Source organism: Gossypium raimondii, chromosome 1 (assembly GCF_025698545.1).
Source record: "Gossypium raimondii isolate GPD5lz chromosome 1, ASM2569854v1, whole genome shotgun sequence".
Classification (NCBI taxonomy): Eukaryota; Viridiplantae; Streptophyta; class Magnoliopsida; order Malvales; family Malvaceae; genus Gossypium; species Gossypium raimondii.
The window spans coordinates 52395091-52419743 of NC_068565.1; the positions used below are offsets into that span (position 1 = coordinate 52395091).

General features: G+C 33.3%; 1 protein-coding gene and 1 pseudogene across 38 annotated transcripts; both read left to right on the forward strand.

The window, feature by feature from the left end:
- Positions 1-928: 928 nt before the first annotated feature.
- LOC105786613 (elongator complex protein 5-like) lies at positions 929-2250 on the forward strand (annotated as a pseudogene).
- On the forward strand, positions 1933-22878 carry LOC105787132 (valine--tRNA ligase, chloroplastic/mitochondrial 2). 38 transcript variants are annotated; one of them, XM_052621224.1, is made up of 25 exons: positions 1938-2576; positions 3881-4021; positions 4476-4688; positions 5289-5389; positions 5484-5596; positions 6013-6160; positions 6516-6620; positions 6721-6822; positions 7073-7145; positions 7284-7450; positions 8788-8837; positions 10498-10596; positions 10713-10860; positions 11153-11242; positions 11425-11648; positions 11965-12261; positions 12568-12677; positions 13043-13460; positions 15490-16455; positions 17875-17980; positions 19250-19314; positions 19439-19538; positions 21987-22076; positions 22183-22586; positions 22685-22878. In XM_052621224.1, the coding sequence occupies exons 4-15, from the start codon at positions 5330-5332 to the stop codon at positions 11515-11517; spliced, it is 1248 nt and encodes a 415-aa protein (XP_052477184.1). In that variant the 5' UTR covers positions 1938-2576; positions 3881-4021; positions 4476-4688; positions 5289-5329; the 3' UTR covers positions 11518-11648; positions 11965-12261; positions 12568-12677; positions 13043-13460; positions 15490-16455; positions 17875-17980; positions 19250-19314; positions 19439-19538; positions 21987-22076; positions 22183-22586; positions 22685-22878. The 38 variants fall into 38 exon arrangements, with proteins under 38 accessions (XP_052477196.1, XP_052477184.1, XP_052477187.1 ...); XM_052621227.1 differs by having other exon boundaries at positions 11965-12089; positions 12200-12261; positions 12512-13460; XM_052621232.1 differs by having other exon boundaries at positions 11965-12089; positions 12200-12261; positions 12565-13460.
- The last annotated feature ends 1775 nt before the right edge of the window (positions 22879-24653 follow it).

Sequence of the window (24653 nt, forward strand, 5' to 3'; positions counted from 1 at the left end):
CTTTAATTAGTTTTGTGGTAGTAGGTTGTCAATTTCCTCCGGCTCTTAAAAATTCAGAGTGAATCAGCTTATTCAACCTGAAATTGGAAGTCTGTTTCTCTTTTAGGATCCATAGAAAATTTTTTTTAATTCTGATATTAGTGCTTGTGTTTTATAAAAATTTCCCTATAATTTGGTATTTTAAATTTTAATGGGATTACTAAACCCCTTCTACCACATTGGCATTAATATGCATATTGTCTAACATATCTCTAATCTGTATACCTATTATAATATATAATCTATTTATTTATAATATATATAAAATTGCATGAGTTTGTAAAAATTTTTGAGTCATTAATTCTTTTTTACTTCTTATCATATTATAAATCAATAATTAAGAATAATTATTATTTTGAATTTTTTAACTGCTATTAATTATTCATTAATATATGTATTGTCTAATGTATCTTTAATCTGTATACCTATTATAATATATAATCTATTTGTTTATATTGAAAATAATATAATGTTTAGAATATGATAATTTTTAAAATATACAAATGTAGAAGTGTAAAATATATACATTTATGGAAAATTTGAAGTGTAGGTTGGAGAACCATAAAACATAAAAAACGAATAAACGGTGGTGAAATAAAATTCTCTACTATACGTTGGAGATATAAAAATCTTATATCTGGGGTTTTAAATATAATATTTATATTATATTGTAAAAAATAGATTTAAATATTTTGTGGTTTTAAATATTTGTGATTATAAATTTTGAACAAAAGGATAAAAAGTAAATATATAAAAATAGTAATGTATACATGAACAAATAATAAATGAAAAGAGAAATTTTTTTTGTTTATTATTATTTTCAAGAGAGAATGCAATAGATGAAACTTTAAAATGGCTAGATATATAATAAATAAAAACATATTTCATATTTTTTTTAATAATAATAAAGAAATTAAGGGATCCATAGAAACCCCTCATATTTTCCTCTAGAGTTTTTTGACGCTGAAAAAACCCAACTCAGTAGCACCAAAGCCTGTAGCTATGGCGGAATCAATTTGCAGAGCACTAAGAGACGGAGCTCTAGAAGGCGAGCTGGCGCCTGCGTTCACCATCGAGGACTCCGTCACTTCTCCCTTTGCCTTACAAGTGTTTTCTCACGTGCTTTCTCAGCTCTTCTCCTCCATTTTGGCAGGAAAATCGCAGTCACTGTTCGCTTTCCTTTTATTCTCTTCTCGAAAAACCATTTTGTTAACATTTATTAATTTGAAATTAGGGTAATTATTTAGTTATTATATGTTGCAGAGGCCTTGTCGTCGTTTCATTTTCCCGGAATCCATCGTTTTATTTGGATTTGCTGAAAAACAAAGGAACTGACGTCGCTTCATCGGATAAACAGTGAATTTCTTTTTGCCTCTAATAATTTTAGATGGTTACAGTGATCCACTTGGTTGGAACGATCAGTTAGCAGGGAGTGGAAACTCCACAGCTCTTTCCAATGAAGCTTTGGTTTCGAGGACTGCTAATGTTTTTAGGGAAGTTAAACATATGGATAAGTTGTACAATTCAATTATTGAACTTGGCAAAGGTAAATCTTTTGCGAATCCTTTTCAAGTTTGAAAGATCAACATAAGCTTTTGATTGTTTGTTGAGTAAATTCATTTATGGTTTTTGTTGGGTATTTTTTTATTGTTGCTTTTGATTGTTTGTAGGATTGGTAGGAGGTGGAAAAATCCGGTTTCTATTGCCATAGACTCGGTAATCCTCTCTATCCTGTTTGCTAATGTTTGATTGAATGAAACTTGAACTTTTTTTTTAACTAGTAAAATTTCAATGTACAGAAAAAAAAAAGGTATCCTATCTTGTTCAAGCAGTTTTTCTTTTAAAGCATCATGAACTTTGCTTGTAATATGCACAGATATATGGACCTTTGAAATGCTGCTCCACATGTATGAAATCCGTGAATGGAAAATGGATCACTTGAAGGTCAATGATGGGAATTCCACTGCATGCCCTCCACGCAAGAGGACTTAGAGGAGGCAGCCTTCAAGTGAAGCAAGTGTGGGGAACAATGCAAGTTCTCCGACAGTCATGGCTTGGCCATCTGCCGAAACCTGAGGGCATACCGGATATTTGACATTCGCAAGGAAGTGTTTCTTGAAAAAAAAAATAACTCTTTAACAAGTTGCAATCAATTCAAACACTGAGTTTTCATCCTGCTATTATGATTGATTCTTTGCTCACTCGGTGACACATTCCTGAGTATTCATTTTACAAGTTTTCATCCTATTTTTGGCCTGGTTTTAAATCACTGTTGTGAGTTTAACATTGTCCAAGTTCAGGTCAGACCAGGCCTACAGGTATCATAGTGTCTTTTGATAATTAAATGATACATTAAACAGCTTCCAACGTCTCTCTAAATTCTTGATGAGATACCCTTCTTTCTCCTGTAAATTGTGTTTATTCTGATTTTTATTTTTATTTTCTTTTTCTTTTGTTTTTATTTATTTTCTCTTCCTCCCTTTCTTTAACTACAGCAGGACATTGAAATCCCCTTCTTCATCGGATTGCAATTTCAGGTATGATTTTCACTTCTACTAACCTTTTCTTTTCACGTCTTTTTTAGTTTCAGACCTATGCTTATCTTCTTTTATTTCTGTGGGTATTGTGGTTTTCATCTTTGTTTTAGTTTTCAGATTTATGCTTCTTTTTTTGATTTTTCAGTGTGTTTTTGTTATTCGTTTTGGTGTTCAGCCTTATGAAACACTGCTTATATTCGTCTTTTTAAATCTTGTGATGTCATTTTTTTGATAGTTTATCGCCTGTTATGTGTTTTATTTTTTTTCGATTGTTTGTTTTCTGTATTTAAGGACATTTTCTTGCAAATCTTTGAGTCCTATTTATGAGATTTTACAGTGAAGATATGTTTCTAACAACTATATAAGTATCTACCCTAAAACCCTAACTGATTAGCAGAAAATAAATGGAAATATTTTCTTGTTTCTTTCCCTTTATCGTCTCCTCATTTTCCCTTTTTCAACAAGTAAAAGCATTATATTTGTTGAAGGAATAAGAAAACAGTAATTAAATCATACTGAGCTTTTAAATATTTTCAGAGAATTTGACATTAAATACTGGTTAATTTTCATTCTTCTACTACTACGGGGATATCCCGTCATATCCTGATCCGGGATAGGCTATTCCAAAAATATTCCCATCATATCCCGTACCGGTTCATTATTTTTAGTGCCCGGTTCAGCTGTTTTGGCATCCGGTTCAGATTTTTTAAGTGTTTGGACCGGGTTACCTGTCGTACTTATTCCAGACAGGGATATCCTATTCGAGGGATATCCCGGTTGGGGATATCCTTTTGAAGGATACCCCGTCTTAGGTATATCCCATTCCAGGGATATCCCCTCGTTTTTAAGTTTGCCTTTATGTTATGGACAGCTGTATAAGCGGTATTGATACCCAATTTATATGAAACCCAACAGTAACTTTAAAATAGCCCCAAATACCAATAAATAATAAATGCAAACACCAATATTACTGGTATTTAAAAAACAGAAACAATTTCCAAAATTTATTCTTTTGAAAATAAATAATAATAAAAACGTCTATTCCAGAATGTAGTTTTTGAAAATAAACAATGCCTCTTTATTTTTTATGCGTCTCTATCTATAGTTTCAGATATATGCTTCGTTTTACTAATATTTTAAGTTAGCTTTTGTTAAGGTTTTCGGTTTTCAGATTAAAAGAATCAGGCCACGTTTGGTTGGTTCCCTCTTTATTCTTGGATGAATATCAATGCTTTTGTTTGGTTTACCGTTTCTTCATTTGGCCGAATTAGTTAAAGCGTTCTATTCCCTCAAATGCGTAATAGGGATTCAGTGCTGAATGCTTTGAATGGCCATTCCGACCATGGCCGAATAGAAATAAAGAAAATTCTTCCCAAAATCTCCTTCACACTTTCTCTGCAAATGCGTTCAAAGTTGCTTCTTTTATCACAGCATTACACTTTCAGGTTAGCAGATTTTTCTTTTCAAGTTTAATTTCGTTTGGTTTCTGTTCTTGCAATAATCAAATTTTGTTTTAGAAGGGTTTTTGGTGATGGGTTTTCTTTAAATTTTTCTAAAAATATAAGCTACAACTCAACTCCCAAATCTCTGTCTTTTGGGGGAGATAATGTTTCGTTCTCTTATGGGAAACCTATGGACTAGAATTGAATTGCTTGGAGTCAATTGTAATCACCACATCGATCTCTTCCTCTTAATCCTTGTTTTATTATTTCGATTTTGCTGCTGGAGACGACAAAAATAAACTAATTAATGGAAGAGATAACTCAAAATTTGATGAATTTATATTGTCTGTAATACTCACGCATATCTCTTTTGCAATATTTGTCATTCTTTAAATTAGAGTTTTATTCCCAAATTTCTTACTGATAATCACTTAGTCTTCATTATTGTATTTTACAGTATTTCAGATTTGTTTCAGGTTTGGAGATATGGTGCAACAGATGAAAATTTATTAAGAAATATACGTTATAGTGCTTTGGAGCAGACAAGTTGATGTCCAGACACTAGAGGGTCAAATGGAAACAGAAGTTATGGTAGCGGGCAGTATAGACGGCTCCATGTATCAGGGTTGGGTGACCTAAACATGCCATACTTCTTGCAACTTGCTGTCAAGTACGATAAAAATTAGGTCTCCTTTCCAATTTTGTTGTGACATTGGAACCTCTACATGTCTTGCTCATCTTTTTGTTCTGCCATGATCTGGTATTCTTTTTGGCGTTACCATCTAACATTACATATCCCTCCTATTGTTGTATTGGAGCTATTACTTGTTGTGATGCATGGTGCATTCTCCTTCCACTGCAACATACATGCAGATGCACTTGTTCTTTCTCACTTCCATTTTTCCGTTCACTGTCTGTTACATTGTATTTCTAAGCATTTGTCTTGTTGATTTGTTATTTTCTACTGGTTGCTATTGTGACATATGTTTAGCTTCTTTCGATGGCATTGCAAAGGAACTTATACTGTTTCGATGGCACATATATATTATTAATTATTGGATAGGTGGAGTATTCACTGTGTTTATTGATTGTACTATCAACAGTATTAATCTGAGTTATGCTTGCATTTGTAACTATTGTTATTACTCTCAGAAGAAAAGAAATCTATTATTATTGCATAGGGTGTAACTTAAATTTTCTTTTGACATCATCACAATGTCCTCTTCCTAAGAAGATTGGCATCATCTAATCGGTAAACTTTCCTTTTCAGTTTAACACGGAGGGGTATCTTCTAAGGCTTCCTCTTCTAGAATGTTGGGTGGTAAGAAAAAAATACTGTGCTTGTTTCGCCACCATCTATTTATTTGTATAGTGGAGTCAAGTTACCTCCATTCATACATACCCTGATTATTCTTTTTCTGAATGCTACAGAGAAGTTACTTGAGTACTGTTGTTCATTTTTCAGGTCTCAAAACTGCATATGCTTATTGATGCTGTCACTGAGAGTTATAACAAATATTTCTTTGGGGACGTTGGGAGAGAAATATATGATTTCTTTTGGGGTGATTTTGCTGACTGGTATGTAGAATGTTCTTTTATAATTTGCTTTCTGCTAATAGAACGTAGTTCTATTGTTTTATGCCATTAAGGTCTGGATTTTATGCCATTTACAGATCATGAAAACTGAAAAGTAATGAAGTTTATGTTGTTGTTATATAGCACATGATGCCCTTTTTTTCTAAGGTTAAAGTTGTAAACTTCATTTGGTGGATAGTGTGTGTTTTTTTATTGTTATCATTACTAGAATTCTATTGTAAGTTGGATCAGTATGTGCTGTTGACACATACATGAAATACCTGTCGTGGTTGTATGGTTTTTGCAAAAAATACTGGTATAATTTTTACTCTGATTAGCTGTAGTTATTGTTGTGTTATATGTACAGTCTTTAGATCTGCAACCCATGCTTGGGATTTATGTTTTTGTTGTTTGCATAGGTATATTGAAGCCAGTAAAGCTACCATTTACCACTCTGGAGATGATTCAGTTGCTTTGGTAGCTCAGACAGTTCTACTCTACATTTTCGAGCATATACTGAAATTATTACATCCATTCATGCCATTTGTAACTGAGGAACTGTGGCAGGTGTGGGCTTTGTAGTGTTTACCACGTTTTTTGTTAATATAATTTTTATAATTTAAACTCATTTAGTTTACCATATTCTTGAATCTGATCATTCATGCTAATATTAAGTTTGGATAAAATTCGCTGGAACACAATTTCCATTGATGAGCACCTTATCAAGTCTAGATTTAATGTGCACACCTGACTTTGGACATGCACATATACTTAAGTGAATTTTGGGTTCACATTACAGCATACATGAATAGTGCTTCATACAAGAAATGATATTTTTCTTTTCCTTTTTATTGTTTTAGGCATCCCTAAGGTTTTCTGCAGATGTAACTGTGGATTTTTCTTTTATTTTATTTATCTTCAGGCACTACCCAATCGGAGAGAGGCTCTTATAATATCTTCCTGGCCACAAACTTCTCTTCCCAGGAGTACTGATTTGGTAAAAAGATTTGAAAATTTACAAGCTCTGGTGAGTTTATAGAACTCTTCTTTTTTCCTCTACATTCGCCATCAAATACTCTTGAACCCAAGGTAAGGGAATCGCTAACCTCTGATAATTTATGTGCTAGACTCGAGCAGTCCGGAATGCTAGAGCTGAGTATTCTGTTGAGCCAGCAAAGCGCATAACTGCTTCTATTGTTGGTAGTGAAGAAGTCATTCAGTATATATCTGTAAGTGTAGTTTGTTTCTTTAGGGACTGTCTTACTAATTATAAAGAAAAATGAATGGCACCTTTTTGTTTCTTTTCTTGATTGTGCCATCTTTTGATGCATAATATATACTTGTAACTATACTACCACAGGCTGTTGTAAAGTCTGGCGGAAAAAGGAATGGCTTAATGAACAATGCTAATGTCTTAAGTATCTGTATTCTTAGCATGCCCGCAAATCAATGTTGATAGGTTGTATCCTCTTGATGCAGGAAGAGAAGGAGGTTTTGGCTCTCTTATCCAAGCTAGATTTTGACAATATTCATTTCGCTGATTCTCCTCCAGGCATGTTTACTTTGAACCATATATGCTTTGGTCCTAGGACAAAGAAATGCTTTGCATATTCATTTCACTAATAGTACTTCCTATTGATTCTCTTTGATATATGAAATGTTGGACATCTATATGTATTTATACTTGCAGAGGATGCAAAACAATCAGTTCACCTTATTGCAAGTGAAGGACTGGAGGCATATCTTCCCCTTGCTGATATGGTTGATATTTCTGCTGAAGTGCAATGCCTTAGCAAGCGCCTATCAAAGATGCAAACGGAGTATGAGGGACTTAAAGCTCGCCTCAACTCTCCTAAAGTATGAACTTTACTTTGTCATTGATGTAGATGCACTAATATTGTACATTACTTTGGCACAAATGGTAATAGTGACCACCGTGCTTAAGCTTCTCAAACATGACTGTATGTACAGATTAAAATAGGATAAAAACAAGGCACGGAACTTAAAAACAACACTACTTTGTAGTAGTCAGAGTTTCATGGAGAGGATTCCTGAATATGTTTGCTATGGCATTTTGTTTATTATGTGTCAACTTTAGTGGGGGCACTTACCCAGAGAACTTCATAAAATTAACTTTTGGGAAAAGCTCAAACTGTTGTTTTTTTTAAAATCAATTGGGAAAGTTTATGTGCTATAAAGCATTTGGAAAAGTGTGGCACACTTCAATTTGGTGTATCATGAGAACTAGCTGTTGTTCGTGTTCAACATTGCTACTAAAGTTAATTGATAGTTCACTGTTTACTCGCCTAAGTCTTCTTAGGATGTGTCAACTGATGGCCTTTTCTTCTCCAACAAGCTTCATATTCTCCTATGCTTGTTGATGCCTGCAATTGCTGAAGTGAAGTCCAATCATGTTAGACACAATGTGCTCAATATCAATATGACTGAAAGCTGAAGTGATCAGTGTATGCAAGCGCCCACTTTTAAAATTGTCCAGTGAAACCTGCCCATAACATCAAATAAGTTAGAAGGCGAAAATAAAAATAAAATAAAAGGCCAAGTAAAAGATGAACTTCTGAGAATATCTAATCCTAAGCAATATCCTATCAGCAAGCATTATCCCCCAATACATGCTTACAACCAAGGGCTATCTCCCACTAAATGTGCTTAACTATCAATTTTAACTAGAAGAACTTGGTCATATTTGGAGTGAAAATTCTTGCATTTTATCTGGTGCTAAGGTGGTGCATATTAGTCTTTGGTTTTCTTTTCACACTGCTAGCTGCTTTCACTGATCAGTAAGGATCGGGGTAGGTTTTCTTTAAAATAGTTGAGTGGAGGTCATCGATGAACTTAGTTGGAACTGTTTGTGTGCTGGTGCTTATATGATTTGGAATTGGATTTTGATTGAAATATTCGGGTAATATCTAAATGCTTGGCCTGGATGGAATTAGGGATGCAATTTAACTGAAAATGTTGTTTTATATTACAAAGTAGTTACAAGTGTTTATTGTGTTGCATTAGAAGATGTTAACTAGGTGTTGTTTTCTTTCTTATGAAGAACGCAGTATATTTGCCTTTTTTGATCTTACGATGAGAGTTTTCTTTCAAAGTTTCATACTTGAATCGTATTACTGATTTATTTTTCAAAAAATCCAAATTACTCTTTCGCTTTGGTATTGTTAATTATGTAGAAAACGAAGGTTTCTCTTTTGTGGATGTCGGCCATTCATATCTACCCAAGGTATCTCTCTACAATCTCATGGTTTTGTTTGCAGTAACATTGATGCGTTTGTTTTATTTGATTGTTGTTTTCTAAATTGTCAAAATTAAAGTAAATTTTCTTTGGATCGAATTTAATTTTCATTGGGCCTATGCGGCCATTGGTTTTTTGCGACTTGTGATAGTTGTCCTGTTTTTTTGGGCTGTTATAATGGTCATGGTTTTCGGGTTTTTGTTTAGTTCCTGTGGCTTGTGATACTGAGCATGTTTTCATAGTTTATTCTCTCCTCATTTTCCTTTTTTTCTAACATTTCTTTCCCTTTTATTCTCTCCTTTATTATGTCTGTCTCATTTCAAATTTTACCTCTTATATTTTTTAGGCACGAAAGAATTCAAAAACACACTATATTGTGATTCTCTCTACCGTTTTTGTTTTTGGGATTTTTGGACTCCCTTGCTTAATTAGGTATGAATCTTTTCTCCAACATTGTCTTTTCCGTTCTCCCTTTGAATAACTATGCTTTTGTACTTGTATTTTTTGGTTTATTTTATGGCTTTTGGTTTTCAGTTTTAGAAATCAACAATAAAAAAAAGTTTGTCAGTTACTTAATGGGAAACAAAAAATCTGAAATTGCATTGGGAATTTTCTCTTATCATTTTTTTCATAAATATTACAATAAATTAAACTAACTTGTTGGCAATAAATGACCACCTTATTCCCATATTCTGTCCTATTTTTCCTTTATTTCTAACGTTCCTTTCTCCTTTTTTAGCTACTCTTTTTCCCTTCTTTACAAATATTTTCCTTCTCTCTTGTTTTTTCTTCTCTCAGCCTTTTTTCCTGTGTTTTCTTCAATCTATAGCTCTCCCATTTATTCGCCGTCTCTCTCTCTCTCTCTCTCTCTCAATATCCTTTCAATTTTTTCCTCAAATTTTTTAGCTTCAGGTAGCCAAATTTCAGTTTTTTTTTTGCTGTTTCTAATTTTTGTAATTTTTGAAACTCCCTACATCATCGGAAATTGATTTCAGGTATGAATATAATTAAACTGTCTCTTTCCTCATTATCTCTGATTTTAGTTTCAGATATATGCTTATATTTACTAATATTTTCAATTTGTTTTTTTCAGGGATTTCGGTATTTTAACAATAATAGTTTTTAACAATGTTAGTAAGTTTAGGTTTTATTATCTATTAAATATATATAAAACTAATTGACCCAACGTACATAAAACAAATCAATGTAGTCCGTCGTTCTGCCTTCCAAATAATGTAAAATTAATATGGGTGAATTTAAAATGATTTGGATTAATTTTTTTTTGCAAATATGAATTAAGTAAAATTTTAAGATGAAATATATTAATATAATTGATGCATCAACATCTCTATTGCACTTAAAGACTATAAACCTAAAGAAAATTGGGAAAATTACGCAAAAGGGAAAAATACTTTTTAGCCTTTTTATGCGTTACGCGCCGTCCGACTATCCCCTCTCAACTTTCCAGGTTCCCTGCTCTACATCTCCTGGAGAACACAGTCCTCAATAACACTATGTCCTCTTTTTCTTCTTTCGCTCATTCAAATAGATTGTAATTTTCAAAATTGAGCGCAAATTCATATCAATAATCTAATTTTTATCCATTTTGAATACATTTTTCTCTTATTTTTTTTGGTGGATTTTGCAGTGGAGGCAGAGGTCAAGATATGAAATATGATCGAGAAAGATCCAGAGGCCGTAGCGGCAGTGGCAGCAAGGACAAAATTGATGCTCTTGGTCGACTCTTGTAAGCGGCGTTGGAAATTAAAACATTCTATCAATTCTTTTTATTTATTTTATATACGATTAAATTTATTTTATTCATTAGTGTTTTTTTTTTTTTTTTGGTTTAATCTCTTTTAGGACACGAACTCTGCGACAAATGGCTACTGAACTGAATTTGAATATGCGAAGTGATGGTTATGTCAAAGTTGAAGATTTGCTGAAGCTGAATATGAAAGCATTTGCTAATATCCCTTTAAGGTCACAAACTGTTGATGATATCAAAGAGGTAGAATTTGTAACATCATTTCTTGTCTTTGTTCACTGTTGAATCTTGAGAATCCTTTTCTATTTTGATTGAAATTTTCTATCATTGCAGCATGTAACTTTTGTAGTTAAAATTGATGAAAATGGCTTCTTTAAAAACTATTTGTTGTTTACTTATAAGTGATCTTTGAGCTGTTACCGGTAGTAATTTAGATTCTTGGTCTCCAAAATGTTGGTGTATAAACAAATGAGAAGGAAAATGTTCATTTTGCAGCCAAAAGAAATTTCATGGTTTTTATGTTTATTGATTGTAGGCTGTCAGAAAAGATAATAAGCAACGTTTTAGCCTTCTTGAGGAAAATGGGGAGCTTCAGATTCGTGCAAACCAAGGCCACACCGTCATGGTGATGAATCTTTCTTAAAAATTTATCAATTTCTTCATACTTTATCTTAATTTTCACCTTAGATTATTTTTAGCTGTTGTTTTGAGCATCTTTATTTATGTCTATGCACTTCTAAGGAAGATATTGTATGTCACGTTGACACACAGTTGAGTCTGAAAGATTATTGAAACAAATCTTTTCAGCTGATGAAGTGCAATGTAAGAACATCATGTCTCTTAGATTTATGGACTTCCTTTATGCCTTTTATTTTGCATCATCCTCTTGATTTTCCTTGAGATGATAGTTTGCGTACATGGAACCGATAAGAGGAATTTGGAATCAATTTTGGAGTCAGGTCTGAAGCGCATGAAAAGATTGCATGTTCACTTCTCAAGTGGCTTGCTGACTGATGGTGAAGTGATAAGTGGTGAGTTATCATGAAATTTCTCTTTACTGGTCCTCTGAACTTTGACATACGAACTCCTTCATTTTACTCTTTATTTTCAATATGCTAGCTCTGTATACGTGTCAAACTGCTTACGGGTGTTATTATGCTTGTTATCTTCATTTCACCATAGGATTCATGCTAAAGATTATGAAAGGGGATTACTAAGATACCGATATATAATGTGAATTTTAAGCGATAATGGAAAATGACAAGCACTAATCGGCATAAATTGAGTTTTAGTGAATCTAAATGCTGTAGAGGGCTTATGATGATTTGTATCTTTTACCCTCTTCAGGTATGGGACGAGATGTTACCGTTTTGATCTATCTTGATGTTAGAAAAGCTTTGGAAAGTAAGCATGCTTGCTTCTTTCAAGTTTCAGTCCGGTGATGATTCTATGAACCGAAGCAATAACTGCAAGTCATGTCTTTCTCACTTTTCTTTAAGAGTCGTGGCCGAACATATATTGATCTGTTCTTGCCAAACTACGGTTCTTAAGTTGTCTTCGCTTGTTTTCTTGATGACTGCAGAAGGCATGAAGCTTTACATTTCAGACAACAAAGCGATATTGACTGAGGGTTTTGATGGGGTGGTACGTGTCAAGTGCTTTGAGAAAATAGAATCATGGCCAGATAGAAAACCTATACCTTTCTCAAATGTTTAAAATTGGATGATGAAATGATCAGTTTTTTTTCTCTCTTTTAAACCTGTGTGATGACAAATTTGTATTGGATCTTATGAAATTCATTTTGTTTGATATTACATCCTTGGCATCCATTTCTCTCCAACTTTCCATGATGTTTATGGTCGTGATTTGTTTTTGTTATAATTGTGTTTTAAAGGTATCATGATCGTGTTGTGTTTTTGTTTCATAATTGCGTTTGAGGTATTCAAGAAGGTATCCAGCAGGTCATGGAGGAAAATGAAGATTCTTCTAAAGCACAGCAAGAAGGTAGTACTGATAAAAATTCAACTTGATGGCTGATAAGTGCATAATCGGAGATGCATGTGAGTATTTCTCCAGCATACCTATTGTAGATACAAGTTTAGAGATTTGGTGGAGCTGGGCTGGCCTGAAATCACAAGAATGATACATGTCCTGAGAATTTTCCTGTATTGAGAAAGTGACCTTTAGAAACTACAAATATAATTGGTATCTCTATTGACAATGTTGATGCCCTTTTCCTATTTATATGCATATATATATTAATGAATTTTGGTCTTCCTGGTATTCTAGCTGATAGTTTATTCTTAATGGAACTTTGGATATGTGGTAAATATTTTCGTTTTGTGGAGTAAATTTTGGTACAGAAATTGCATATTAGTCCAACATCATCTGTGTATTCAATTGAATGTGTTTTTCGTATTTTAAGGATATTGCTTATGGATTCCTCAATGAAGATATCTTTCAATCGCTGCATTAGAGATGGAGATTTGATTATTGTATATGAGAGGCATGATACTATGAAAGCTGTTAAAGTGTGCGAGAATTTGGTTCTTCAAAATCGTGTCGGTGTATTTAAACATTCAGATTGGATCGGGAAGCCATTTGGTTCCATAATTTTCAGCAACAAAGGTGGATTCGTTTACCTATTGGCTCTGACACCGGAGTTATGGACTTTGGTTCTAAGTCATAGGACTCAGATTCTTTATATTGCGGATATTAGCTTTGTGATTATGTACTTGGAAGTAGTTCCTGGTTGTTTGGTTCTTGAATCTGAGACCAGTAGTGGCTCCAACGGGACATGTGTATACCTTTGATTTCCATGAACAGAGGGCTGCCTCAGCTAGGTAAGCCTTAATGTTTATCGGTTGCAAAAGTGCATTGTGATGAAATATGATATAGTAATTGCTTAGGTTGAACTTGAATTCTGGGTTATCTTCAGTTGATGTCTTCATAGATCTACATTTTGTTGCCATGATACTTCATTGTCTCTAATTGTCTCGGTTTACAGATCTTTATTAGTTTCATTAGTGAGTGCATTGTTATGAAATTTTGGTTTCAAAGATAGTTATGAAATATGATATTAGGAACTGCTTAGGTTGAGCTTGAATTCTAGGTAGATTTCAGACTTCTGTTCAGGTAGATGTATTCTTCGATCGACATTCTGTTGCTGTCATGCTTCATAGTCTCAAAATTATCTCGGTTTTGTGGAACCTTGCGTAGGACTCATTTATGATGCATATTTTATCCCATTATATGGTTTCTGTTTGTCTAATTGATAATGGAAAGATCCAAGGATGGTTGTTTTTTTTTCCTTTGATTCTTCTGTGTTGGTTCGTGAAAGAAGGAATGTTTTATGATTTTTCACTCCTTCAACAGAGAGGACTGGAATAAGCTCGATATGAATAGTATCATGATTACTTTGTAGTTTAGTTTCAATTTATATTTACGGAAAATTCAGTTTTGATACTTGGTTTTTGTAAATTGATGTCGTAAATTCAGTTTAGTTTCAATTCACCTACAACGTAACTCCGTAAATATTTAATAATAATATTGTAAATCTGTTGCTGTCATGCTTCATAGTCTCAAAATTATCTCGGTCTCTTTTCAACGTTTTCCTGTCATTCTTTTTTAGCTTTGGGTATCCACTGGCCAAAAACACACACGCTATAGTAGGAAGAAAGATTTTGTGAGAGAAACCCTAAGTTGTCTCTGGCGTTTCTGGTTTTTATGATTTTTGATATTCGCTGCTTAAACGGAGACTCATTTCAGGTATCAAATTCTTTTTTAGTTTCAGCTCCGTGCTTTTTTACTTGTATTTCAGTGGGTTTTTCTTAGGGTTTTTGGTTTTCAGCTTTAGAAATCTCTGTTTCGTTCCGTCTTTCAGATCTATAAATGTCGGTCTTGTTCTTCATTTTTGTTTGTTTATCGTATACTATATGTTGTTCTTTATTTTTGGATTGTTTGTTCCCCTCTGTTTAATATTATAGCTTTTGTGTTATTTTCTATTTCTTTTAAATCGTTGCTTAGCAGAATACTAATTGCCTAAACAAAAATTATCTGTGTTGGCTTGATTTTGGTTCTAGGAACCCGGTGGGAGTTGTGACGCATGTAGAGTTTATTTGGTAGTTTTTCTGGATGGTAATAAAATGTCTTTTTAATTCGTTGTGAGTTGTGGCATTTTGTTTCTTAGTTTTCTCAAAAAGTCTGTACTTTAGTTTAAAAAAAATAATAGTAATCTAAATGGGATGCTTGTTGATATTGATAAGAATTGGAGAATTTCAACCGATTTGCTAATTGCAAAGGTTTTTGTTGATTTGGGTTTCATGATTATATACGGTGGAGAGTGTCATGATTCGTGTATGCATATATGTTTTCTTTTTCATACTGCTGGGTGCTTGCATTAGTTAGTAAGTGTTGGGTATATTTTCTTTAAAATAATTAGGATTGTTTGAGTTCTGTTGGGTATGATTTGCAAATGGATTTTGATTGGAAGTTTTAGGTAGACCCATCGTATCTCTGTATATCTGCAAAATGGGAAGTTTTGTGTGATTATTGATATACCCATGTGGTGAAAATACTCTGATTTTGGTTAAAGATAGAATTATATTCATCTGTGTTACCTAGCCTTACATGAAGAGAAATTGAGTTGTAATCTTTTAAGTAAATAGGTTCTATGAGACTGATTAACATAATTTTGATTTGCTTATTGGTTGATGGTTTTATGATACTGATAAAAAGATGTGTTGGATATATTTTATAATGATGTCATAACCAATTTCTTGTTCATTTATTGTCTTAGTTGATTTCTTGATGCATGCTGGTTCTGAATAAATTTTTTTTCTCTTGATTTTTCTGTTTTGGGTTGGCTTACAGGATTTAAAGATTGTCTTATTCCAATCCACGGATATCCTTCTCGTATCCCATCGCGGAATAAGCTATTCAGGGGATATCCCGTTTATATCCCGTCCCGGTTCAGAATTTCCCTGTCCGGGTCAGTTGTTTTAGTGTCCGGTTCAGATTTTTTATGCTTCTGGACCGGACTACCTGTAACACTTATTCTAGGTAGGGATATCCCATTCGTTGGTATCCCGGTTTGGGGATATCCCAAAAAGGGATATCCCGGCCCAAGTATATCCCATTCCAAGGATATCCCTACGTTGGTTTAAGATTTTTTGAAGGAAAATACTGGCTATTATTAAAATACAAAAACACGAACCATCAGGACTAAAAGACAGACCCCAAAACGAAATCGGCCCAAATTATAACAAAAGCTTGGAAAAACAGGCCTAATTTTATCTGGGTCTAAATACTATTTAAGAAAAGATTGAATATAACTTAGTCCGATATTTTTAAAAAATAAAATAAAATTCAAACCATTTTTAAAATAAATAATATAAAAACTCTTTCTTCCTTCATCTCTCTCACGTTCGGTTCTCCGTTTATTCTCTCCCTCTTTTTCCCCTTCTTCTACTAATTTTCTTTTTCTCTCTTCCTCCTTTGTTGTCCTTTCTAACAAACCGCTGCCACTGCCGCTGCCGCCACACACTTTCTAGCGTCTTACCTCCGATCAGGCCAGCTTCCTTCCCATCATTCGAAATTTAAATCCTCAAATATAACTATCCAATCCATTGCTTCTCATTCCTTCGGCGATTCTCTCTCACTCTAGGTCTCTTTTCAACGTTTTCCTGTCATTCTATTTTAGCTTTGGGTATCCACAGGCCAAAAACACATACGCTATAGTAGGAAGAGAGTTTTCGTGGGAGAGAAACCCTATGTTTTCTCTGGCCCTCTCGTTTTTGTGATTTTTGAAATTCGTTGCTTCAACGAGACTCATTTCAGGTATCAATTTCTTTTTTAGTTTTAGCTCCATGCTTTTTTACTTGTATTTCAGTGGGTTTTTCTTAGGGTTTTTGGTTTTCAGCTTTAGAAATCTCTGTTTCGTTTCTACTTTCAGATCTATAAATGTCGGTCTTGTTCTTCATTTTTGTTTGTTTATCGTATACTATATGTTGTTCTTTATTTTTGGATTGTTTGTTTCCCTCTGTTTAATATTATAGCTTTTGTGTTATTTTCTATTTCTTTTAAATCTTTGCTTAGCAGAATACTAATTGCCTAATCGAAAAGCATCCGTATGTTAATTGTTTACTGCATCTGTGTTGGCTTGATTTTGGTTCTAGGAACTCGGTGGGAGTTGTGACGCATGTAGAGTTTATTTGGTAGTTTTTCTGGATGGTAATAAAATGTCTTTTTAATTCGTTGTGAGTTGTGACATTCTGTTTCTTAGTTTTCTCAAAAAGTCTGTACTTTAGTTTAAAAAAAAATAATAATCTAATTGGGATGCTTGTTGATATTGATAAGAATTGGAGAATTTCAACCGATTTGCTAATTGCAAAGGTTTTTGTCAATTTGGGTTTCATGATTATATACGGCGGAGATTGTCATGATTCGTGTATGCATATATGTTTTCTTTTTCATACTGTTGGGTGCTTGCATTAGTCAGTAAGTGTTGGGTATATTTCTTTGCCTTTGTCTTTGTTTTTGTTTTTGTTTTTGTCCTTCGCCTTTTCATTTCTATTTTATGGTTTTTGGTTTTCAGGTTTAGACATCACTGTTTCGTTCTGTGTTTCAAATCTATTGATCTCGATCTGTTTGTTCTTTTTGTTTGTTTCCTGTGTACTTTTGCGAGGTACAAATCCTAAGTTTTCTCCTCTGTTTCTGTTTTTTATGATTTATGCAATCCCCCTAACTATGTTTTTTTTATGGAAACATCTCTGTTTTTTAGTTTTTGATACATGCTTTTCACTTGAATTTATTTGAGTTTTTTTTTTTACCTTCTCTTTGCCAAATCCGAGTAAGGCTGTCAAGCTTGAGTTCAACTTGACAATGACTGAATTGATTTGAGTTTTACTTCTAGCTGAATCCAAGTGACTTATGGGCACATGTATCTGGTTTTTACCCCTAGTATTGATGTTCATTTTTTAGATACGAGAGTTACACATTTTAAATTTAGATTAATTCTAGATGGTTGAGCCATGCATGATTAGTTGATTAAAGATTTTACTTCGATGAATCAAAATAACTTTCTTTTGTGATAAATGTTCTCTTTCTCATTCTGTATGTTGGATTGATCTTCATGTTTAAATTATCCAAATTAAATGCTAATTATACTGCTATGACAGATCTCTGGTTAAACTTATGGTGAAGGGAAACTATTTGATTCTAAATGCTGCTTTAAAATATTTTTGGATTACCTTGCAGTGGAATTCAAAAGCGGATATCTTCAAGCCCCAATGATATGAAATTAATAGTATTTTCATTCATAAGGATCAGCTTGGCATACACGGAGTTGAAAGGAATTTATGAGGTGATGGCAATTTTTGTGAAACTAAAGTTGAATTCTGCAGATTCCTTGTTAATGCTTTATGTTGTTATGCACTCTCTCATGGCTTAAATTCATTCTTTAATGCCCTAAAACTTGAGATAAATGGGGATTTTAGATGCCAGTTTAATGTGATACCCATATTTCTTTTATGGATATAGTGCCTAAAGTTCAACTAAGACCACATACTTCTTTTCTAGTGAAATTGTTTAAGCAATTGTGCCTTTGTATAAATTGTTAAAATTCTGTAAATGTACGGGTTAAACATGGTTCTACTTTTCAGGGAATTCGTTTGACAATAGGGTTATGCTGATAACGCTTTCTGCATAATATGGTGACTAGTCTAGCAGTTTGTGGAATCGACCAAACTGAATAAAGTAAATTAAAAACAATCATCATGTGTTTCTTTAATTTTCATTTTTCTTGAAGTATCCGTGTTCAACACATTCCCGGACGTGGGTATAGCATATGACCCTCCAAATACATGAAAAGTTATGTTACTCGGACTTCGGTGTAAGTATTGGACATAGGCATCTTACTTGAGTATTTTCAGTTTTTTCTTGGATCGCGTGTATTTGGAGGACTTTTGGAGGACTGTATCTCGTTGCCCATGTCTGAGCATGTGTTGGAGATGAATTCAGACACGATAGTTATTTAGGCAAAATGAAGAGTTGGTTTAATATAGAGAAAAACTTACCAAAAAAAAAAGTCAAACATACCCATATAAGATGCGTGCGTGTCACATGTACCGAGTGTTGGTGCACTCATATGGTCCTCTGACTGCCTTTTTCGCTCCAAACTATCAAACTAGATGAATTCTAATGTTCGTTAGTCAGTTGTCTCAACTCAGTTTTGCCGTTTGATTTTTATTTGATCACAAAAAAATCCACTCCACTATTGGGATAGAAAATGTTTGATCTATTATCTACCTAAACCCTAAACGTTCCTTTCTCCTTTCTTAACTACTGTTTTTTCCATTCTTTTCAAATATTTTCCTTCTGTCCTGTTTTCTTTCTCCCAGCCTCCTTTCTTGTCCTTTCTTTCTTTACACACACAAATACGGTAAATTAGGTAGAGAAACCCTAAGTTGTGTTTGTCGATTCTGTTATTTGTGATTTTTGAAATCCCCTAATTCATTGGAGATTCATTTCATGGATGAATATGCATTTAACTTTGTTTCTTTCCTTTTCATCTCTGTTTTTAGTTTCAAATATATGCTTCTTTCTACTAATCTTTTCAGTGGACTTTTGCCAGGGTTTCCTGTTTTCTTATTCAAAGAGTCACTGTTACGTTCCGTTGAAATTATGGATCTCGATGTGGTACTTTTTGGTTCTTTATCTTGTACTATATGTTCTTTTTTTTTCTTCAATTTGTTTGTTTCCGTCTACTTTATATTTCCTTTTATTTTTTCTTCACTAAATACTGTTTCGGTTTCTCTTTTAGGGCTTCTGTTTTGGCGTTTGGGCCTGTGCCCTCCTTATGTTTTGGCCTTTTGGGCTTTTATCCCGCTTGGAGGCTGTCTGACCCTATTTGCAAATGCACAGTAAGTTGCTTCTATTGTGAAAGTCTCTAAATCTGTGTTCTCTTTTTGCATACTGGTTTGTGATCCATCTTTTTGCTCGGGCCACGGATTTGGTTTTGTGTTCATTTTTTTAGTGTTTTGGGTTGGGTTGTTTTGGAATGCGTTTGAGCTGTTTTTATGTCCAGTTTTCTTTTGATAGTATTTAAGTTTAAAAAGATTAGTAAAATTGTATTGAACATAACTGTTTAATTTTGAAGCAATTGTTTTAAAATTAAATAAGTTTAAAAAAATTTAATATAATTTAAATTTTTAAGGTTTTTTACTTCTCTCTGTTAATTTGTGCAAAACAGTAGTAGTGATTTAAAGAAGGTTTTAATTACCATAAATGTTACCGTTGCATTATTCGTAATCTGAACCTGCTTTTATGTTATTTGGACATCATGCTTTGGATTTTTCTGTTTAGTTGTAAAGAATTTTTTATCCGGTACAGATTTTTAAGTGGCCTGCTGTAGTTAATTTTCTTTCTTATTCTGCTCCGAGTGCCTGAATAGCTTCTTCAGTAGTTGCTTTTTTTTGTCTGGATAATAGTTAGATAGAAGTATAATTTGTTCCGAGCTTTCTTATTGCCCGCAATAGGACGACATTTTCCGGAAATTAATTAACTATCCGTAAAAACTGGTCAGTTTTTTTTATGTTTTTAATTTTTGAGTTCGGTGTTTTGATGTTTAGAAATTGCTGTTTTGCTATGTGTTATTATTGATGTGGCCTGTGACTTACTTTGTTGTTTTATGCTGTTTATTGATTAAATCATTCATCTTACGTTCTTTTCCTATTTATTTTAATGAATTTGGGGCTCCCTGATATTCTAGGTGATAGTTTATTCTTAATAGAACTTTGGATATGTGGTGAATATTTTCGTTTTAGGGAGTAAATTCTGGTACAGAAATTCCATATTAGTCCAACATCATCTATGTATTCAATTGAATGTGTTTTCCGTCTTTTAAGGATTCAGAAAGTGATTTGTTTGTAATTTATGCTTTTGGTTGGTTTAAAATAGTTTAACTATTTTGGAGTAGCATAGGGATATTGAGTTGCCAGGTATCAAATTGTACACTGTGCTTGTCACAGGTTTTCAATGAGAACTCTTCATTAGTATCTAAGCTGTGACTTAAAATTTGTCATAGGATGGATGATCTCTTTACAGTCAATCATACACGGTAGATGTAAACATTAAATAATAAAATGACTACTTCAATTAAATAAAAAAATAACAAATTAATAATTCAAAACTGATTAAGCCCAATGAAGAAGCAACTTGGGTTGGATTTCTATGCTTCCTTGAACTGTGTCAGTCTGCTTTACTTTTGTATTTTGTTTTTGTTGTTATTTAGTTTCTCTTGAGGTTTTGAATGGATTAATTAGATAGGTGAACTGCTCAGCTGCTTCTTCATTAAATGAGTGTATTAAATAGTATTATGTTACCGTTGCGGAAGATTTCAAGAATCTTTATTATTTGGGCAGTCACTGCCCCGCTGCCCGTTTTCTTTAGCCTTTTCACATTCCACTTCCTTCCCAAATTTTAAATACTCATATCATGCTTCATTCCATACATTCCTTCTTTCTTTTTTGTTTTCATTATTCTCTCTTCCTCCCTTCTCGTACTTCGCTGATTCTCTTTTGGTCTCTTTTTATTTTTTTCCTGTAATTGTTTTATAGCTTTGTGTAACCACAGACAAAACACACACACAAACACTCAACAGTAAGAAGATAGTTTTCGTGAGAGGGAGAAACCCATAAGTTTTTCTCTGCCGGTTCTGTTTGTTGTGATATTCCCTGCTTCATGGGAGAGTCATTTCAGGTATGAATATTTACGTTAACTGTGTATTTGCCTTTTATTGTATTTTTTTAATTTCAGATCTATGCTTTTTTTTTTCTCTGTTGATTTTTTGTTTTCATCTTTAGAATAAGTTTGTCTCTACCTTTTCATCTCTATTTTAATTCTCAGATCAATGCTTCTTTCCTTGTTTTTCAGTCTGCTTTTGTTTGAGTTTTTGGTTCTCAGCCTTATGAAACAATGTTTTGGTTCGTCCTTTCAAATCTATTGATGTTGGTGTGGTTGTTCTTTAGTCGGTTTATCGACTACTTTCTGTTTTTTTGCTTAACATTTGTCTTTTTGCCTTTTCATCTCTGTTTTGGGGTGGTTTGTTTAGATCGGGTTCGTGTTCTTTTTGTTCTGGGCCTATGGGGCCATTGGTTTTTTGCGACTTGGGATAGTTGTCCTGTTTTTTTGGGCTTTGATAATGGTTATGGTTTTCGGTTTTCTGTTTAGTTCCTGTGGCTTGTGATAATGGGCATGTTTTCATAGCTTATTCTCTCCTCATTTTCCTTTTTTTCTAGCATTTCTTCCCCTTTTATTCTCTCCTTTATTATGTCCGTCTCATTTCAAATTTTACCTCTTATATTTTTTAGCGTTTTTGTAACCGACGCCTGAAAGAATTCAAGGACACACTATACTGTGATTTTCTCTGCCGTTTCTGTTTTTGGGTTCCCTTGCTTCAGGTATGAATTTTTGCTTCAACATTGTCTTTTCCGTTTCTCTTTTAATTTAAGAACTATACTATTGTACTGGTATTTCTTGGTTTATTTTATGGCTTTTGGTTTTCAGGTTTAGAAATCAACAGTAAAAAAAGTCTGTCAATTACTTAAATGGGAAGCAAAAAATCTGAAATAGTTGGCAGTAAATGACCACCTTATTCCCATATTCTGTCCTATTTTTCCTATATTTCTAACGTTCCTTTCTCCCTTTTTAGCTACTTTTTTTCCCTTCTTTACGAATATTTTCCTTCTCTCTTGTTTTTTCGTAACTCAGTCTCATTTCCTGTGTTACTTCAATCTATAGCTCTCCCATTCATTCGCCGTCTCTATCTCTCTCTCAATACCCTTTCAATTTTTTCCTCAAATTTTTTTAGCTTCGGATAACCAAATTCCGTTTTTTGTTTTATTTTTTTTGCTGTTTCTTTTCTTTTTGTAATTTTTGAAACACCCTACATCATCGGAGATTGATTTCAGGTATGACTATAATTAAACTATTTCCTTCCTCATTATCTCTGTTTCTAGTTGCAGATATATGCTTATTTTTACTAATATTTTCATTGTGTTTTTTTCAGGGATTTCATTTTTTTAACAATAATAGTTTTTTACCAATGTCTAGGTTTTATTATCTATTTAAAACTAATTGACCCGACGTACATAAATCAATGTAATCCGATGTTCTGCCTTCGAAAGATGAAAATGTACAATTGGTAGCACTGTTATATTCCCTCCCTATATATAACAAAACCAATTACCGTACCCCTCTAAATATTTTATCTTGCCGGTAAAAATAAAATAAAAATATTATATTATTGTTATGCTAAAAAGGAAAAGTAAAGGATTGAATTCATGAATCAGTGGAAGCTGCTTCCCAATGAAAGAGTCGAGGTAGTGCTATTCTATCATTTTAGGTACAAATTTTGATTCTTTTAAAGTCTTGTTTTTTCTTCACCTCTTATTATTCAGTTTGGTTTCTGATTGAACAAAATTGAGGGCAATTTGTTTTAAACTTACGTTAGACTTCGGTTTTTTAAATAAAATTTTGTTCTCTTACTGAAATGTTGAAAAAATACATGTCTGTTAGTTGATCCCTTGATAGAAGCTTTGAATTGTCTTGTTTCACGGCTTTCATTTGATTTTTGAAGAAATTAAGGGTTCAAATTTGAAATTAATTTTCCCTCATTTTCCTTGTAACCACGCGTAAGCGTATTTTATGTGGAAAATTAGTGATTCCAAAATCATTTTTAACACTATTGTTAGACGAGGTTTAAAGTTCCACTTTATTCTCTCTGATTTCCCGTTACCTTTTCCTAGCGTTTTTTTTCCTTCTAAAACAGTAGTAATGTTTTAATTACCATAAATGTTACCGTTGCCATCAATCTAATTTTATTTGGACTTCATGCTTTGAATTAATCTGATTTGTCGTAATGAATCTTCTATCCGGTACAGATTTTTAACTGTTTTGCTGTTTTTAATTTTCTTTCCTATTCTGCTACGGCTTTATCCCTGTCATATTCCGCGACTATTCCTTCTCGGAATAAGTTATTCTCAGGATATCCTGCATTTTCTTATTTCGGTTCACGATTTTTTGCTTCCGGTTTAAGTGTTTTAGTGGCCGGTTCAGATTTTTTCCTTGTCTGGACCGGGATACCTGTCATACTTATTCCTCTCAGGGATATCCTATTCTAGTGATATTCCGGCTTTGTGGTATCCCATTCAGGTGTATCCCGGATTGGGTGTATTCCATTTTCGGAATATCCCGGTTCGGCTTTTTATTTTTTTGATTATCATTCGCTGGATTTTTTCGGTTCTGTATATTTGAAGTAGTGTTTTCTTTTTCCCTCAAAAAGTATAATGCCTTCAAATATGGAGGATTTTCTATTTCTCATAGTGCCTGAATTTAAAAAAAAAAGTGTAAAAAAAATAACAGATACATGACCAAATAATAAGAAAACATTTCTTTTAATTATTGTTTTTTCAATAAAGTTTACAATAATGAAAAGTTTTTCATGTACTTTATATTAACTGATAAATCAGGACCGATTCTATTTAACATTTATAAAAATATTATTGGAAGTATTTTAATTAATTGTTTTGCAGCAATTTACATCATGCATATACAATTATTTCAATAATTTTCTATTGTTAATAGAAATGCGAAGTAATATTTTATGAGGGAATAAGAAAACACCACTTAGAATATATTGTGTTCTTATTTAACTTTCTACTTTATTCTGTTCGAGGGATAAACCAGGGATATCCCAACATCGATTAAGCTATTCGGGGATATCCCTGTCAAATCTCGCACCGGTTCATTGCCATATTGCCGGATTTTGATGGTTTAGAGGCCGGTTCAGATATTTTTCGAGTTTGGACCGGACAACCTGTCCTAGTTATTCCACGTAGGGATATCCTATTCTTCGGATATCCCGGTTTAGACTTATTCCATGCTGCGGATATCCCGACCTAGTTTTATCCCATTCCGGCGGTATCCCGGTTTAGCGATTTGTTTTGGGGTTTAGGGTTTAGGGTTTAGGGTTTAGG